This window comes from Silurus meridionalis, chromosome 5 (genome assembly GCF_014805685.1).
Source record: "Silurus meridionalis isolate SWU-2019-XX chromosome 5, ASM1480568v1, whole genome shotgun sequence".
In the NCBI taxonomy this organism is placed as follows: domain Eukaryota; kingdom Metazoa; phylum Chordata; class Actinopteri; order Siluriformes; family Siluridae; genus Silurus; species Silurus meridionalis.
The window spans coordinates 8,792,044-8,809,156 of NC_060888.1; the positions used below are offsets into that span (position 1 = coordinate 8,792,044).

Consider the following 17,113-nt stretch of genomic DNA (forward strand, 5'->3'; position numbering starts at 1 on the left):
AACTGGTAAAATCAGGTGTGGCAGCTCCATGATTGGAATGAAAGCCTGCACTCACACAAAACCTTTCTATATACAGTAAGATTGGTCACCCCTGCAGCCACACATCTGCTGATCTCACTGCTGGATCCCAATCCGAATCCATCCTGGAAATTACAATACTCAAGCTCACTAGGCTTTCGTTGCACTCTCTCTCTCTCTCTCTCTCTCTCTCTCTCGCTCAAGACCTCAGTTCAGTTCAATAATGTTTTATAGGCATAAATGTTATAAATCACATTGTTGCCAAAAGCAAATGTAAAATACATTGATGAAACCAAAGTAATACAAAGAAAACACACATTTCTGCTTTCTGCACAAACAAACCAAGCACAATCTCTGACTCTCATTCTCTCTAAATGCAATATTTTGCCATATTTCCTGCCTACTACTCATCAAAATATTTTACATTTGCTTCTGTGTTGAGTCTACATGTTCTGTTTTCCTGATATGGATTCATTCTATGAATGCCTAAAGAATTTACATGATTTGTTAGGCTAGGATGCACTGAATACTGCTGGATTTCCATCAACTAAGTTTTGCTTTCAACAAAGGACACTACTGAAAGTCCTTTCCTAATCTCCGACTGTGAAAGTTTGAGCCCTTCAGCCAAGTGCCTCAATGTGTACTTTTACTTTATGATACAGCTTCAGACAGGTGACAAATTAAAGGGAAAACAAAGTGCCTTAAGTGAGGTGTTGGGCCACCACAAGCTGTCAGAACAGCTTCAATTTGCCTTGACATAGATTCTCTGGAAGGTTGCTTGAGGCATTTTTTCAAAATAATGTTCTGTTAGCTGGGGTTTTGATGATGATGATGGTGGTAGAGAGCGCTCAAACTTGGTAGAGAGGGCAAAAATCTCCTATAGGTGTTCAATTGGATTGAGATTTGATGACTGCCCAGACCATAGCATATGATTTACATCATTTCTATCCTTATCAAACCATACACTGAGCCTGGAAGAGAGTGGTCAATCAGAATGCTTTCTTGTTGTGATCTCTATAAAGCAGCGTTCCAAAATCAATTTGCCGTATGAAAAAGAGCTTTTGTGACCCAAAGCATTGAATACTATTTTATCATTTAGAACTACTGCAACATCAGAATGCTTTAATATGACAATAGTACATGTGTAAAAGTAGTGACTGCAAATGTTTTAACTAATTAATATCCTTTTGCATTGACACCAGTCTAGTTGAAAAGGTGAACCTGCTTTTTTTAAAACACAGTTCTGCTGTGTCACATCTTCCTGGTTGTTGTCATGAGCTCAAATCTAAAATTCTGACATTTCTTCTATTTAGTAATATTTACTAATCATGTAAATCTACAAAATCCAGGAGACTGGTTAAAAAAATAGGTCTTATGGTAGATTTAAAAGCTGCATGGCAGGGCATTTTCTTTGTTGCATTTTTTTATAATAATAATTTGCAAAATAAAAGGTTACAAAACAGGGGAAAGTAAGGGTTGTTTTTCCCAGAGCCCATTGGTAATTCAAGTAAACCCAAATTTGGGGGTCTGGGGAAAAGATGGACTCAAGCTATATCAAAATACTCTCAAAGCATAAAAATCACAGTTTTTCCTTAACACTGCATCCCATTCATATCTCAGAAAAGCAAATGCTATTTTAAATCATAACCCACAGCATCTTTTGTGATAATTGTGTGATGTGAATAGCAGATTATCATTTACAGTCTTTTGCAAATGTGAGGCAGACTGCTACCTGCTGTTTATCTGTCAAGTCCCTGTTGAGTATATTTATTTCTGTAGAACAACCCTTGTCATAGAATTTTTCAGTTGAAAACATATTCAGTTACAACATGCACAGTGAAAAGATGCCAAATTCCAACTCAAAGATTTACATAACAAATACAATATTTTAAATTGAAACAATTGAATAAAGTTTTAGAATGCCTGCGAAACTGTAAACAAAATGGCTCATGTTGTACAGTAAATATTGTGACATAGTTTTCGATGTCGTGCTATTTGAAAACAGTAGTCAGTGACATTGAGAACACACAACAGCATGACAATGAAATTGTCTACCAACATGGCATTATCTCTGTGAATTGCCCTGAGGCAAATGAATCATGCAAAGCTTTGCAAGCAAGCAGTACATGGTTTAATACTGCTGCTACAAAATGTCTTTCAGCACTTGTTTGTCATACAGTCTAACATTTATTTTTCTGAAAATATTTATCAAAAGCAATATTTTGAGTTGAGAAAGTTAACAATGTGGCATTTTTTTTACTGATGACTTTTGCCATGTTCAAAAAAATGTCCTATGAGCTTTTCTCTCTTTTTTTCTGTTATAATTACTCACCACTCTTCTGGGAAGGCTAGATTTCAAAGCGTTGCTGTGGGGACTTTTTTGCTCAGCTGCAAGAGTTTTAGTAAAGTCAGGAGCTAACGTTGGGGTGGATTCAGTTCATCCCAGTTTAGTGGGGTAGCGATCAGAGCTCTGTGCAGGACAATTAAGTTCTTTTACTTCAACTTTGACAAAGTATGATATCATGGACTTTGCTTTTGTTGTGTGACAATATGTATTTAGACACTTTCAGAATTACAGAGTAGTTAGATGTGAGCATTGCTTGTAATTGGATGAAAAGTTTAAATTGAGCTGGTATGGTTAATTCAAAAATGGCTCTCTACATGTTACATTGTGGACTGTCAAGGATAAATATACTATAGTGCACTATAGGGGAGTAGGAAGCCATTTCTGATTCAGTTTTCACTATTTCTGAGTCTCTGAACTTGAGTAATGAGGCAGCTGTGGGGGTGACTGCTGATAACCTGGCATCTGAACATTCTGATGATCAGAACACAATAAAAGTGTGACGCCTGGTAGCAGCAGCAAATGCGATGCAGGCAGAATGAAATCTGCCTTAACAGAAGTACAGCAAAAGCTCAATCAAATGCCTAACCCAGGGGTGTCAAATCTTATCTGCCAAGGGCTGGTGTGCCTGCGGGTTTTCATTCTAGCCAAGCAGAGACACCAGTGGCCTCTAGTGTTATAGGCTGTCACACAGGCCCAGGAGGTATTAAACCATGACCTCCTTCTGTCCAAAACCCACACTGGATATTAGAGGCAGCAAGCTACCTTGAGGCACCCTTGACTCCTATCACAGTGTTGCCATAAAGAAGAGTTTAAGAAACTGTAATAGTGGATGGGTGCAGCCATACAGAATACAGTGTATTCTTCAGTCAGTACGGTTGGTTTCTTGTGACATTATTCAGGCATATTCACTTCCCTGGTGATTAGGGTGGGCAAAATCGAAATTTATGCTGACTGCATATGTAACTAATGCATTAAACAGTTTGTTTATGTAACAGAATCCCTATTCTCTCACTCCCAATACAATTGTCTGTTTTTTCATTCAATTTTTCTTAACACATGAGATATGAGAAATGAGATATGATTATGCAACAGGAAACAAGATTATAGCCAACTGATATCTCACCTTGACAAAAAAACATGAAAGAGAAACAGTTCTGTGGAAATGCTTTGCATTCAATCAAAGTACAAATTATCATAAAGGACAGAGCATATGAGAGCTCAGAGAAAATTGCTGGATTGGTTCAAGCTACCAGAAAGGATATAGTAACTTAAAAATATCACTCTTTACAACTGCGGAGAGCAAACAAGCATCTCAGCATGAACAAACAATCAAACCCTGAGGTGGATAGGTTAGCAGAAGTGCACATGTTTTCCAATCCTGTCAGACAAGAATCTGAGGTACAGATTTACCCAAACTGGAGGTGAACATTAGAAAAAAACAATCGCTTAGTCTTTTTCTAGACTTCCAGAGATCAGCAGTTTCTAAAATGTTTAATATAGCCAAACCAACCCCCCTGTCATGTTTAAAGTCATAGAGATCCCACTTTTTCTACATTCCGATGTTTGATGCAAGCATTAACTTACTCTATGTTTGTATGATTTTATAGTGCTGCTTTCACAGGATTGGCTGTTTGGATATCTGCATGAATATGAAGGTGTTCCCAATTATTTTAATTTACACAATATATTATCATTTTGGTTCACATTTCTCCACAGTGGTGTAATTCAATATGCTTCCAATACACAGACTAAGTGGATGAATTTGGTAGAGACTATCTTTGCCAGCTGGTAAGTCATAATTTGAATGAATTGATCAATCATTAGATTTTTGAATTGCCTTACCATAAATGTTTTATTTTATTTTATTTTTTTACTTTAAACAAATTGTGTATGGTGTAGCATTAGTAGCGATCATTTCGAAATGGTTTTGATTGTACCAGCTGGCAAAGATGGTCTACCAGCTTGACCAGCATGTGTTTTGGCAGCTGGTGGCTGATATGACCATGCTGAATTTTTTTTGCAGTATGGTGTGTCACATCATTATTTTTTGTAGTATTTAGTTTTTATTTTATTTAAATGGCCCATTGTTTTATATAAACATAAGCCTGACAGTAGTCATCATCAAGTGAAGATTATCTTACTGTCACCTCAATTTTAATTTGACTGTCCAATTATTTTTACTTATTTATTATTTCTTACCACATTATCTATGTAAAGCTGCTTTGAGACTCTGTCTATTGTTAAAAACACTATACAAATCAAATAATTGAATTGGGATTAATTAAATAAAAGAGCCAAGTAAAAAAATATTAGCTTTTTTAAACAAAAACATTACTGACTGTCCGGCACCCAGTGCTGCTCTTTAGTTGACATCATAGTTGCTAATGACACAAGTTGAAAGAGCAGATGTGGTCAACCCCAGCAAAACAAAACTGCTGGTCATCCCAGGTGATTCATCTCCAGGTCAGAATCTCTGGATAACTCTTCATAACTCTCTGCTCTCCCTTTCAGCTACTACTCACAACCTTGGGGTGATTAAGGACAATCAACTGCCCTTCTCTGAACATGTTGCTAATGTGGCTTGTTCTTGTCGATTTCTTCTCTACATCTGGAGGATTCAACCATTTCTGTCCACACAGGCTGCCCAGGTGCTTATTCAGTCTCTTGTCAATTCAAGACTAGACTACTGCAACTCTCTGCTGGCAGGTCTTCCTCTTAACGATATTCGTCCACTGCAAATGATCCAAAAACGCAGCTGCGCTACTTGTGTTCAACCGGGCTGAGTTCTTTCACACCACCCCACTGCTGCGCTCCCTTCACTGGTTTCCAGTAGCTGCACGTATCAGATTCAAAACCCTGATGCTTGCCTACAAAGCCAAAAATGGACCAGCACCCTCTTACCTCAGAGACCTCATCACACCTCGCACTGCACCACACTGTCTGAGATCCTCCAGCACTGCTCGACTGGTACCACCTTCTCTCAGGGTAGTACATAAGGTAAGTATACTTCAAGGCTCTTCTCTTTTCTCGCACCGAGGTGGAATGAACTTTCCCTAGATGTCCGAACATCGGAGTCCCTGGCTATCTTCAAGTGACAGGTGAAGACTTTCCTCTTCCTGAAACACTTAAACTAACACTTTCCAAGTTTGCTCTGTTAAAAAAAAACCCTCAACAGAGTTGTAGGCTGATTTATCTTAAATTGTAATCTAGTGTACCAGTGTAGATTTATTCATTGCTAGAGACTGAAAGCACTTTTGTACGTCACTCTGGACAAGGGCATCTGCTAAATGCCGCAAATGTCAACTCACCAACAGTGTGCACTAACTGAATTTCATTTGTGTGAGCCGAAGGTCCAAATGACTAATCACTGATCATAGCTGCTCCCAAATGACTAACCAATGCTCTCTAATGTTACAGATTATTTGCTGTTAGCAAATTTCTTGAAGCAGTTTACTTAGACTTCTATAGAACAAGGTGCAGCAGCATCACTAAAGGTCGCAAGATAAGTACACCGAATGGATAGAAACAGCACTGTGGCGACATCTAATCAGCCTTAACAAGCCCAGTGCAGAGATTTTAACAGCTAATCAGTGACAGTCATGTCAGGTAATTACACAGAGTGAAACATCCCCTAGATGTGCGTTGGGACTAATATTTTTCAGCCCACATCCCGAGAAACTAAAAGTTAGACAAAGCATTCACTCTCCAATCAAAGTACAAATTATCATAAAGGACAGAGCTTATATTTTTCCTATGCAGTTAATGAGACCTTGTGATATGCATTGCTAAAGTTTCGTTGTCCAGATATACCTAGACACACTATTTGGCCAGAGGTTTGTGGACACCTAACCATCACACCCATATGTGCTTTCAGACCATCCCTTCAAGATTTAATCTCTGTTTTTGCCATAATAAACTCTAATCTTCTAGGAAGGCTTTCCACTAGATGTTAGAGCATGGTTGCATGGCTTTGCACCTTTCATCTGCGAAAATTTGTATAAGTTCTGTTGAATAAGTTCTGGTGTAGAGTCAGCATTCCAGTTCATCCCTGAGGTTAAGTTGCATTAAGGGGAGTGCTCTATGCAAAGCATGTCTTTGTGGAGACGTCTTGATAGAACCAAGTAGTTTGGTCCTGGGTGAGGTGGCCTCTGTGTTTGTAATATATATTCATTACCAGTAGAGACGTTATGATTGTGTCCCGTCTTTTAATTACAAAAAAACGGGTTCAGCCTTAAAAACTAAGTCCCCAGGTGGTGTTCGAAAGGCAGAGAATATTGAGGCTGTTTGAGCAGCCATCATTAGGAACCCTCAACCTCTCCATTCAACAACACGCATCATCACTGTGTTGAGCTGTTACTTTTAAATTACGCACCCATGTTGTATTCGCATGAGCAGACAATACACAATCATTACATCCTAACTTTTAATCATGCCGAAATACCCTTAGTGCAGACTCACAATATCAACATTCTTATAAAAGGCTTTTATAGTGAACCCTCCTTGCCAGCACTCCACTGCTTGATTCTAACTAATGGCAAGGGGTTTGAAGCGAGGTCGCACTGGTTCCAAACAATTGCAGACGCCCTAACGCCAACTCAAAGTTTCAGAAGTTTCCATTTACCAGTGCATTCCCTGTCTGTGTATGTGTATTTATACTTATAATATAATAATATCCTGAATTGCACATCGTGAAGTTTGAATATATATATATATATATATATATATATATATATATATATATATATATATATACAGTACAGACCAAAAGTTTGGACACACCTTCTCATTCAAAGAGTTTTCTTTATTTTCATGACTACGAAAATTGTAGAGTCACACTGAAGGCATCAAGGGCTATTTGACCAAGAAGGAGAGTGATGGGATGCTGCGCCAGATGACCTGGCCTCCACAGTCACCGGACCTGAACCCAATCGAGATGGTTTAGGGGTGAGCTGGACCGCAGAGTGAAGGCAAAGGGCCAACAAGTGCCAAGCATCTCGGGAACTCCTTCAAGACTGTTGGAAGACCATTTCAGGTGACTACCTCTTGAAGCTCATCAAAAGAATGCCAAGAGTGTGCAAAGCAGTAATCAAAGCAAAAGGTGGCTACTTTGAAGAACCTAGAATATGACATTTTTCAGTTGTTTCACAATTTTTTGTTATGTATATAATTCCACATGTGTTAATTCATAGTTTTGATGCCTTCAGTGTGAATCTACAATTTTCATAGTCATGAAAATAAAGAAAACTCTTTGAATGAGAAGGTGTGTCCAAACTTTTGGTCTGTACTGTATATATATATATATATATATATATATATATATATATATATATATATATATATATATATATATATATATATATATATATATATATATATATATAGTGTGTGTATTGTATTATATTATATTATTTTCAAATATATATAATTATTACAAAACTCGAGCTAATCAATATGCAAATTAGTCCTTGACGTCATCTGACGACTTGTGAGTAACTTATCAATGCCCTGATAACAGATGGCACTGCTTGCTATTCAATTGCTACAAATCACGACAAAATCTCACTTGACTCATTTGAATTTTAACTATAATATGTAATTCTGATTTTGTTTCCAACATTTCCAACAAAGCTAAAATATTACCGCTTTGTTAAAAACATGATTTCCAGATGGGGGAGAGAGAGAGAGAGAGAGAGAGAGAGAGAGGCGCTAATACGATGCAAATGCGTGTCGCTTCTCGTGTGTGGTTGGGGTAAATTTCTCAGAGCGGAACAGAGCCCTGACCTCCTCCTCATTCATTCTGCTGGGGCTTAAAGCCTCCCATTCTAGTGCACTCCATTGAAAAGCGACATTGAAAGCGAATCCCGGCCGCCGTCATCGTCCTCTGTGCTTTGTCTGAGCTGAGCTTTAATAAGCACTGAGGCGAGGCCCTGCACTTCATCTCATCCTCACAGCAACAAGCCAAACTCACACCACTTTCTTCAGTAATGGGTGAGTTAAGAAAACATTTTGTAACTATTTAAAAAAATATATCAAACAATTGATTCATTTTGGTCTTTTGAGAAGAGTATTATTTTAATATATTTTCAATTGTAATGTACAATTTTTTTCTTTCAACCTGTTGAATCCTGTGTAACCTTGTTAACTAAATGAATCAAATAAAGTAAAAAAGAGACCAGGCTTTTAAATCAGTTAAGTTCAGTGGTACACTTTTAACAGTGGACATTGTCCTAAAACAGCTTGAGAAAGAGAAATGTTATCAAATTTGAATGTATATGTTAATGCCGATAAGTGTATGCCTATAGGTTCATCCCTTATAAGTGTAACCCTAATGAGCAAGCCAGTGGTGACAGATGTTGATCGTATAAAGAGAAAAAGATCCCAGACTCAAAAGGGAACCCATCCTCATCTGGGTCTCATCGAATGTCCGATCGTTTTTTATGTTCCTGTAATAGCCGTTAAAACGTTTAAGTCATGACATGTTGGACTAAATTCTCCCTCAGATAGGGTTTCTGCACAACCTCTTGGTAGTCTTCAGCCTTTTATTGTGGTCGTTTTAGTTTCACTGTAATTGTAAAGTTACCATCATGACTAAGGGGCTTCCTTGTTTCTGCCTGCACTAACATTGATTTTCTCATTCCCACACATAGTGTTAAATTAAAATGTTATTGTCTGTAGAACTAGGCTACAAGCTTCTTGGGCTTTATACAGCAGAATGAATGGAAATTATGTGAACAGCTGAGATTTTCTTTGTGTGTTTCTGAGAATGTCCTCCGATTAGAAACCCAGCCATGCACCTTCTGTCCCATCTCCAACACCACCTCCTCTTGTTTTTGTTGTTGTTGTTGCATCCTTGAAATAATCTACCAGCCCCCCAGCAGGCTTTGTGCACCCGCAGTCATAAGCTGTAACCTCCCTTCACTAACCTCCCCTCCCCTCAGTGCCATCTTTCAAAAGTCGATCTGTTTGTGGCCGAGGTGGCTGTGGCCTTTTGTTTGCGTCAACATTGCTTGCCCTTGTGCCCCCGAGCTGCTCTGAGACAAAGCGCATTGTCAGTGGAGCCACTCTCCCTTGGTGCCTTGGTCCTCCCTTTTTTCTCACACTCTGTGGGCTGTGGTGCGCCCCGATATTTACAATCCAGCACACAATGCAGAGAGAGAAAAAAGAATCCCTGCTTGCTTGTGGCCTATAAGATAAGACGTATTCTAGACCCAGCTGGTGCGAGTGAATGCCTCAGTGTTCATCATAGGACGCATATGCACTTTTTGAAAATATGATGAATAGAATCTCTGTATTCATTTGTACTATTTTCAAACCATTGTGAACGGTGACACCACTGGAGAGTCACTGGTGGACAAAGAACAACACAAAACACTAATACAAACACCATTGTATAAAAGTGCTGAGCTAGGATCATTTTTAAAAACCTTTTAACATATTATATGTATGTAGGAAAATCAGTGACAGGGTGATGTCATGCGATGCAACAATTAACATGCCGGTGTTTTAGTGAGACAACAGGTTTCCTAATACTGTTGCAACATGCTGACACTGGAGACTGTTCTTGAACAACAATATCAACCTTTACATGTTTTACTTGATTAAATATGTTTAAGCATTTTGTCTTATACAAGTACCTGTGAATGGGTCAATAATATATAAATGAAAACGTATTAAAAATAAGGGTTTAAATAGTAATAATAATAATACAAAAATGATTGTTAGAGGTGCTGTTCCAGAAAATGAATCCCCACATTATAATTACTCAGAATTGTAATCATTTGCTGGCCATCATTTTGGTAACTAAACTGCTTTCGGGTTTTCCTTTGTATAATGGTAAATGAATTGATCCCTTTTAATGGGAACGTTAAGCAGCTAATAAAGCCTGAGGTATTTTCCGAGTGGATAGCTCATGAAGGTTTAGGAAAGCGAGTAAACCTCTTTAAAGGTAATATAGCAAGAAAGACGATTTATTGGGAAGATTAAAAGCAAGTGTTTCTTTATGTATTGTAGGTTGTTATGAGTGCTGCATGCGGTGCCTGGGAGGAGTGCCCTACACGTCCGTAGTGGCGACTCTTCTCTGCTTCTCTGGCATCGCGCTGTTCTGTGGCTGTGGGCATCAGGCCCTCACCGAGACAGAGAGACTCATCGAGACCTACTTCGCCCGCAACCTGCAGGACTACATCACTCTAGCCTACCTGTAAATGCCATGTAATTCTCTGTGGGCTTATGTAATGGAAGTGCTCATGTAGGATTTTTATGGAGCTTCTGTGAAATGTCTTCGTCTAACCCAAATGGAACCTTTTATAACAAGTATCTGAGAGTAACCCATAATGATATTCATTCTGCCGTGGATGACCAAAAATTGGTCCATTTACTAGAACTCTAGAGACCCTTCATGCATATACTTTTTCATCCATGATAATATATAGGATTAACATTTCTTTCCAACCTCTTCCCACCCTCTTTCTGTGTCTCTCTCTCTCTTTTTTTTAGTATTGAGTACTTCCAGTACATTATCTACGGTCTGGCCAGCTTTTTCTTTCTCTACTGCATTGCACTGCTGGCTGAAGGCTTTTACACAACCAGTGTGGCTAAGCAAACATTTGGCGAGTTCAGGAGCACTGTATGTGGCCGCTGTCTCAGTACAACGGTGAGGATTCTCTCGCTGTGTGTGTGTGTGTGTGTGTGTGTGTGTGTGTGTGTGTGTGTGTGTGTGTGTGTGTGTGTGTGTGTGTGTGTGTGTGTGTGTGTGTGTGTGTGTTTTATAAAGAACACCAATTTTGTTTTTACAATTTATTAGGATTATGTCCTTTCCATAGCCCTTCTTCTTTCTAATATATAAACACTCAGCTTCTTAAATTACAGGAAGCACCTAAAACAATTCCAATAGAGAGAGAGAGAGTGTGTGTGTGTGTGTGTGTGTGTGTGTGTGTGTGTGTGTGAGAGAGAGAGAGAGAGAGAGAGCGATCAGTGATATTGATATCCTTTGTCTCTCTATGATTTTTCTTCACAGTTCATTGTGATCACGTATTTCCTGGCCATCATCTGGCTGCTGGTCTTTGCTTTCTCTGCACTTCCTGTCTTCTTCTTTTACAACATGGCTGCAACCTGTCGCACCATTGACTTTCTCTCAGAGACGCCCTCAAGCATTAATCAGCTGTGCATGGATGCCAGACAGTTTGGTAATGAACTCACTCTCAAAGCTTTTAATATCTTTATCACACTTGTTTTGCCTCCTGACAGCATTGGGATTTGATTTGGCCCCTTGTAATGCTGATTAAAATTCCAAGGTTGTCTTTTGGTTGCTGCCATAGTATGTATGAAATTAGCCCATTATTAGGATGTGTGTGTGTGTGTGTGTGTGTGTGTGTGTGTGTGTGTGTGTGTGTGTGTGTGTCCTCACGCATGATAGACTGAGCTGGAGATACAGACTGAGCTCTGTTTTTGTCAACTTCTAAAACTGGTTTACAAATATTTCAGAATCTGTTTAAGAAAAACTCATTTATTTTTATAGAAGTTTAGCAGCCAGATTTTACTAATGAAATACACAAAAAAATGATCTAAGCGTGATTAACTGTGACTATCTCCATCTCTAAAAGCAGATTGTTTGGCAGTTAAACTCATGTGTGTCTCTATATCATACCAAGAAGAAAGAGCATCAGCCCTGATCTGTTAATGCTCATCAATCTGGGAAGGGTTATAAGGCCATTGGCATGCAATTTGAAATTCACCATTCTACATTTAAGAAGGATTGTTTATAAACGGAGAGCCTTCCAGTCGATTACCAATCTTCCCAGGGGTGTGCATTCAAGCAAACTCAGTCCATGATCAGAGAGTGTAATGCTCAAAGATAGAAGGAAAAGCTCATAAACTAACAATATCACATGCCCTCGAGGCCTATTGTAAACCTATATAAATGTTGATGACTGAAAAGGGTGGTTAGGAATAAGGGTCTACTCTTCAAAAAGAATATGATTAAAGCTTATGTTTGCAAAATTGCATCTTTTAGACTTAGACCAGAAGGTGTGGACGGCACCATGTTTGGTGAAAACCGAACGTGGTTTATCACCAAAGGCACCTCATACCAACTGTCTTGGAGGATGCCACAGGACCTGGTGAACTTGCAGACATTGTGACGATAACGAACTCCTGATTATATACCAGTCCCCTGGTGGTTTAGTGGTTAGAATGCGACGCTCTCACCGCTGCGGCCCGGGTTCGATCCCCGGTCAGGAAACCAGCCCCAGCCACTCTTAGTGCTGGTCCCAAGCCCAGATAAATGGGAAGGGTTGCATTAGGAAGGGCATCCAGCGTAAAAACATGTGCCAAATCAAACATGCGGATGATCCGCTGTGGCGACCCCTGATCGGAGAAGCCGAAAGAAATTTATTCGTCAGACAAATCTGCTGCAGCAGGATGGTGATCCCAAGTGAAGTGTTGGAAATTAATTGTTAGCTTACTTTTTGGGAAAAATGACTGTTTATTAAAATTTGTTCTGTTTTTTGTTGTGAATTTGGTGTTAATAAATAGAAAGATTTGATACATGATACATTTTGATACATCTAGTTGGCATGTTATTTTTGCTGCCATTGTCTTTATATAAGTTGTGGGGTTTTTTTCTCTCTCTCCAGGTTTACTTCCATGGAACACAGTGCCAGGAAAAGCTTGTGGAATGACCTTGTCCAATGTATGCAAAACAAGAGAGGTAAGTGATGCCTGCAAGCAAAATGTGATTCTATTTCTCATAGTGATTCCTCAGAGGGTCGGCCTCGATGGCTTGCCAGAGACAGATCTGACATCAATGTTAGCGCTTACAGTTCTGACTTGGTGAATCCTATTTTTCCGTTTCGCAGTTTTACTTGACCTACGACCTCTACATTGCTGCCTTCGCTGGAGCCGGAATTACGTTATTGGCTCTGGTGAGTAACAAGGCCAAAACGCAGGCCCGAAATGCTGCGAACAATTAATCGTGTGTCTCTGGGATGGTGTAACGCAGCCGTAGGTGTAGAAGAATTCAGATCCTCCATTATTTATGAGCTCAACCGCATCTGCGCGTTCTCATCAGAGCACAGCGGTTTTTGTGTATTTGTCTTGCACTATTTTGGCAGACTTCACAGCAGTGTGAGAATGTCAGGACTCTGTGACGTGTCTGCATGCGACTCTTCTGCGCACGAGTCTCTCATTAGTGCCAGAACGAGCGTGAAAAACATAACAGGGTGAACATTTAAGCATTTGCAATAACAAGCATTGGATAGGTCAGGAGGAAATAAGACATGGTTTGCTCTTAGAACATAAACAACAACAGGGTAGTGTGACAGCAGCATGAAGCACTGTTGCTCTTCCCACCACCAAAGATTAGTAACTAGCAAAATCCTAAGTCTTTTATTCTTCTTCCACCACAGCGAATTAGAATTGTATGCCATTTATATCCGTTTAAAATGATTACTGAATGTCCTACTTAAATGTCTACTTATAATTACATTTATTATGGTGGAACCTCTGCAAAATAATGCTTGTTTCTTCCTAATATCACTTACAATATAGTAGCTATAAACAATTATTCAAGTCAAAAACTGCTGGTCATAAAACACAGAAACCAGAAAGCACAAACTCCTAAATCCTGAAGATTTTCTTAAATGTGGAAAATGTACTGATTATTACAGAGGGCTTCCATGAAGCGGATCTTATTTGTTTCCCCCAAAAGTCTCCTGTTTTTTTTCACAACTTCTTATATATGGCATTGGGAACCAAATCCACTTCACCCACAATGCTTTTACTGTATTTTCCGGCCTAGAAGCCGCTACCTTTTTCTCACGTTTTGAACCCCACGGCTTAAACAATGAAGGGGCTAATTAATGGATTTTTCCGGGGTTTTTCCCGGTTTCACAAACTTCAAGCCGCAAAAAACTGAGCCTCATAACATTAGACCAATGAAATTGCGGAACGGGTTCAACCAATGAAACTCTTTATATTAAATCAGATGCGCTCCCACTGAATCGGGCCGCACCACATCATAAATATGGATGATGTTCCTCTGACATTTGACCTGCCGCTCACTCGGACTGTCTACAGGAAATATGAATCATTCGTCCCGCTGAAAACAACCGAGCATGAAAAACCACGCTTCACCTGTGTTCTGAGCTGCACGGCATCGGGAGAAAAGCTTCACCGATGGTGATTCAGTGGGTGCGGCTTATATTTGGTGCGCTTAATAGTCCGGAAATTACGGTATATAAGACGTTTGGTCATCGGCGCTATAAATGTTAAAGAAATACATTATAATTTGTGAAATAACATTTGTATTCAATTTATTATTGGCCTTAAGATTATGTGGAGCGTCCACCATCCCAGACCATGTGAATGATTTTATTACTATAGAAACCATAACGTATTTAAATGAGTGTACTAATAAAAACCTGTGATTGAATTACAGCCAGGACTACTGGGAAAAAAATAAATAATTAACACCTCCTAACCAATGTGATTAGAGAATTCGCTGTGGTATTAAATAGTCCTGTTATGTCCTGTTAGAATACGTGTTTAATTTACGATGTTTGTTTATCGCTATTTTATTCTTCTGATTGCTGTTATATACAATAATATAAATAATAGAAGTAATTCTGTTGTACCAGTTTATATTTTTGTGATCAACCTGACAACCTGACTTACTGTGTGTCCTCTCTCTGTAGCTCACGTACACGGTCTCCACAACCTATAATTTCGCTGTTCTGCGTTATCTGGGGAGGAAAGGTTTAGGTGCACGGTGTTAAAGCACTCTGTCCTTTCCTGCAATCCATGCTGTTTCTGTCCACTGTGCACCGTATGGAAGGACAGAAGGAACTTCTTCACCTATCAATTCAACACCTTTTGGTTTCTCCTTAAGACTTTCTTCCTGTCTGACTGACACACTTTATATCAAGGCCAACTGAGGTTTTTTTTTTTTTTTTTGGTCCAACATGTATTGATTTAGATCCAGAACCATGGAGGTGAAACTTTTTTTGGGGGAGGGATTCGGGAAGCAGGACAACAGACTGTTTGATGACCGTTGATTCATTGTGTGATATTGTGCCGACTCATGTCTTAATAGTGCCTTTTCTCCACTGATGGACAGGAAGCACAGGATTGCACGCCGTTTGGTACCGAGATGTTCGCTAAAGTATTTGTGTGACTTGTTCGTTTGTTTTGTTTTTTTTGTACTCTCTCCCTCTATAGATTTAATGTTTTTTTTTTTTTCTTTTTTTTTTATTCTATAAGTGCCAACATCCCTTACACGGTCTGGGATGTTGGTTTTCCTCCAATCCCATCCAGCATGGGTGTCTAGTGTTACTCTGTAGTGTAATAAGCAATTTAGTTATTTTATTATTATTTTTTTACATTTGATAAATGCATTTTGTTTTAAATAACTGTTAATAAGAAAACATTCGGTAAGATACTGAATAGCGCTTATTATTTTTTTTCAATTATTATTATTTGGGATGGACTAGCATGTTACTATGGTGATAACCTTTCCCATTTGGTCACCATGGTGTCCAGACATGCCAGTGTGGGCTGACTTGCTGTGACCTCAGCACTTTTTTCTCACAGTCCAGAGAATAATAGAGCCCTGCCCGGCTTTGAGACGAACACTGATTTGAAACTAAGGGGGTGGACGAGCATCCATCAGACCAATCAGCTCAGATGAATACAAAGCTTCAATCATGGGCAAACAGAAACAGGCAGAAACCAAGTACTGTATTGTAATGCGTTCAGACATTTGTAATCCAGTGTTGCCTCAAAACACTGTCTTGCATCTGATCGACTTCCCCCCCGTTACAAAAGTTTAAACATTTCCCTTATTTTACAGTGTTTATTTCTTTCTAGGACATCCTGGGTGCTCAGTCTCCCCCTAGTGTCAGTTGGGTTCATCTCAAATACACACTTCTGCTAGTCCATCTGCATTACTACTGCTTTTGTGTTCATCCCTGTAACTATCAGGAGAAGATAAGTTATTGTGTAACGCTTCTTTTTTTTAAAAAAATAGCTAGTTCTTGTTTTTTTTTTAAACTAATCCTTATTTACACTTTATGCATCAAATTGTTGTTTCATACTACTAGCAATATTTGTTAGTGTTTGTAAGTCATACGGCGAGTGTTTTTTCTTTTGGGGGGGGGGCAGACTTTGGTAATAAATAAAGGACGTCGGATAAGATGTATCGTTCTCTGTGAGAAACGAGGCTTCAGGAAAAGTTTGTGTAGAGAATGTAGAGCGTGTTATTTTTTTCCTCTTTGGCAGATTCACTGTTCTCTACACCTGGCCAAGTGGCAGATTCTGCTCCGAGACAAGCAATACAGAGTGAAAGGGGAGAAGAGCAAAGCGTTGTTCAGCAGGATATCGAATCGCCACGGTGGCAGTATCAGTTCCCCTTATGCTACCAAACCGTGTGATGCATGATTTCTCAGAAACGTTCAGACTTGTGTGGAGCCAAAATACTTTAGGTTAAAGAAATGTTTAGTTGGAAAATTGAATGAAAAGTTTAAAAGTGGTTACTATTATTATAAGCAGTTATACCAGATTCTATGATTGAGGTGCGTTTATTTTGTATTTAAAAGAAAAAGTGGAATTCTTTTATTTTTTGAACCTTAAGGCTCAGATTACAGTCTGGATACACAAACTATGTTGTAAATTAAGGGTCCCTTTGAAAATACATGGCTTGATGGTCCTCCAAATGGGTTTGACCATTTTTGTCCCCCTTGTCAATAATACACATCA

The 17,113-nt window shown here is 39.0% G+C and overlaps 1 protein-coding gene across 2 annotated transcripts; it reads left to right on the forward strand.

Moving 5' to 3' along the window:
• The first annotated feature begins 7,928 nt into the window (after window positions 1-7,928).
• On the forward strand, window positions 7,929-17,070 carry plp1a (proteolipid protein 1a). Of its 2 annotated transcripts, none has more exons than XM_046848771.1 (7): window positions 7,929-8,353; window positions 10,376-10,562; window positions 10,859-11,015; window positions 11,379-11,547; window positions 12,997-13,070; window positions 13,219-13,284; window positions 16,637-17,070. In XM_046848771.1, exons 1-7 carry the CDS (start codon window positions 8,350-8,352, stop codon window positions 16,793-16,795), a joined length of 816 nt encoding a protein of 271 aa, XP_046704727.1. In that variant the 5' UTR covers window positions 7,929-8,349; the 3' UTR covers window positions 16,796-17,070. The 2 variants fall into 2 exon arrangements, with proteins under 2 accessions (XP_046704727.1, XP_046704728.1); XM_046848772.1 differs by lacking the exon at window positions 16,637-17,070 and adding an exon at window positions 15,055-15,797.
• Window positions 17,071-17,113: the final 43 nt, after the last annotated feature.

Coding starts and splice junctions, on each gene's coding strand:
- plp1a (XM_046848771.1), top strand. Junction 11,548..12,996: donor CATGGATGCCAGACAGTTTG/GTAATGAACTCA, acceptor CTCTCTCTCCAG/GTTTACTTCCATGGAACACA. Junction 13,285..16,636: donor GAATTACGTTATTGGCTCTG/GTGAGTAACAAG, acceptor CCTCTTTGGCAG/ATTCACTGTTCTCTACACCT.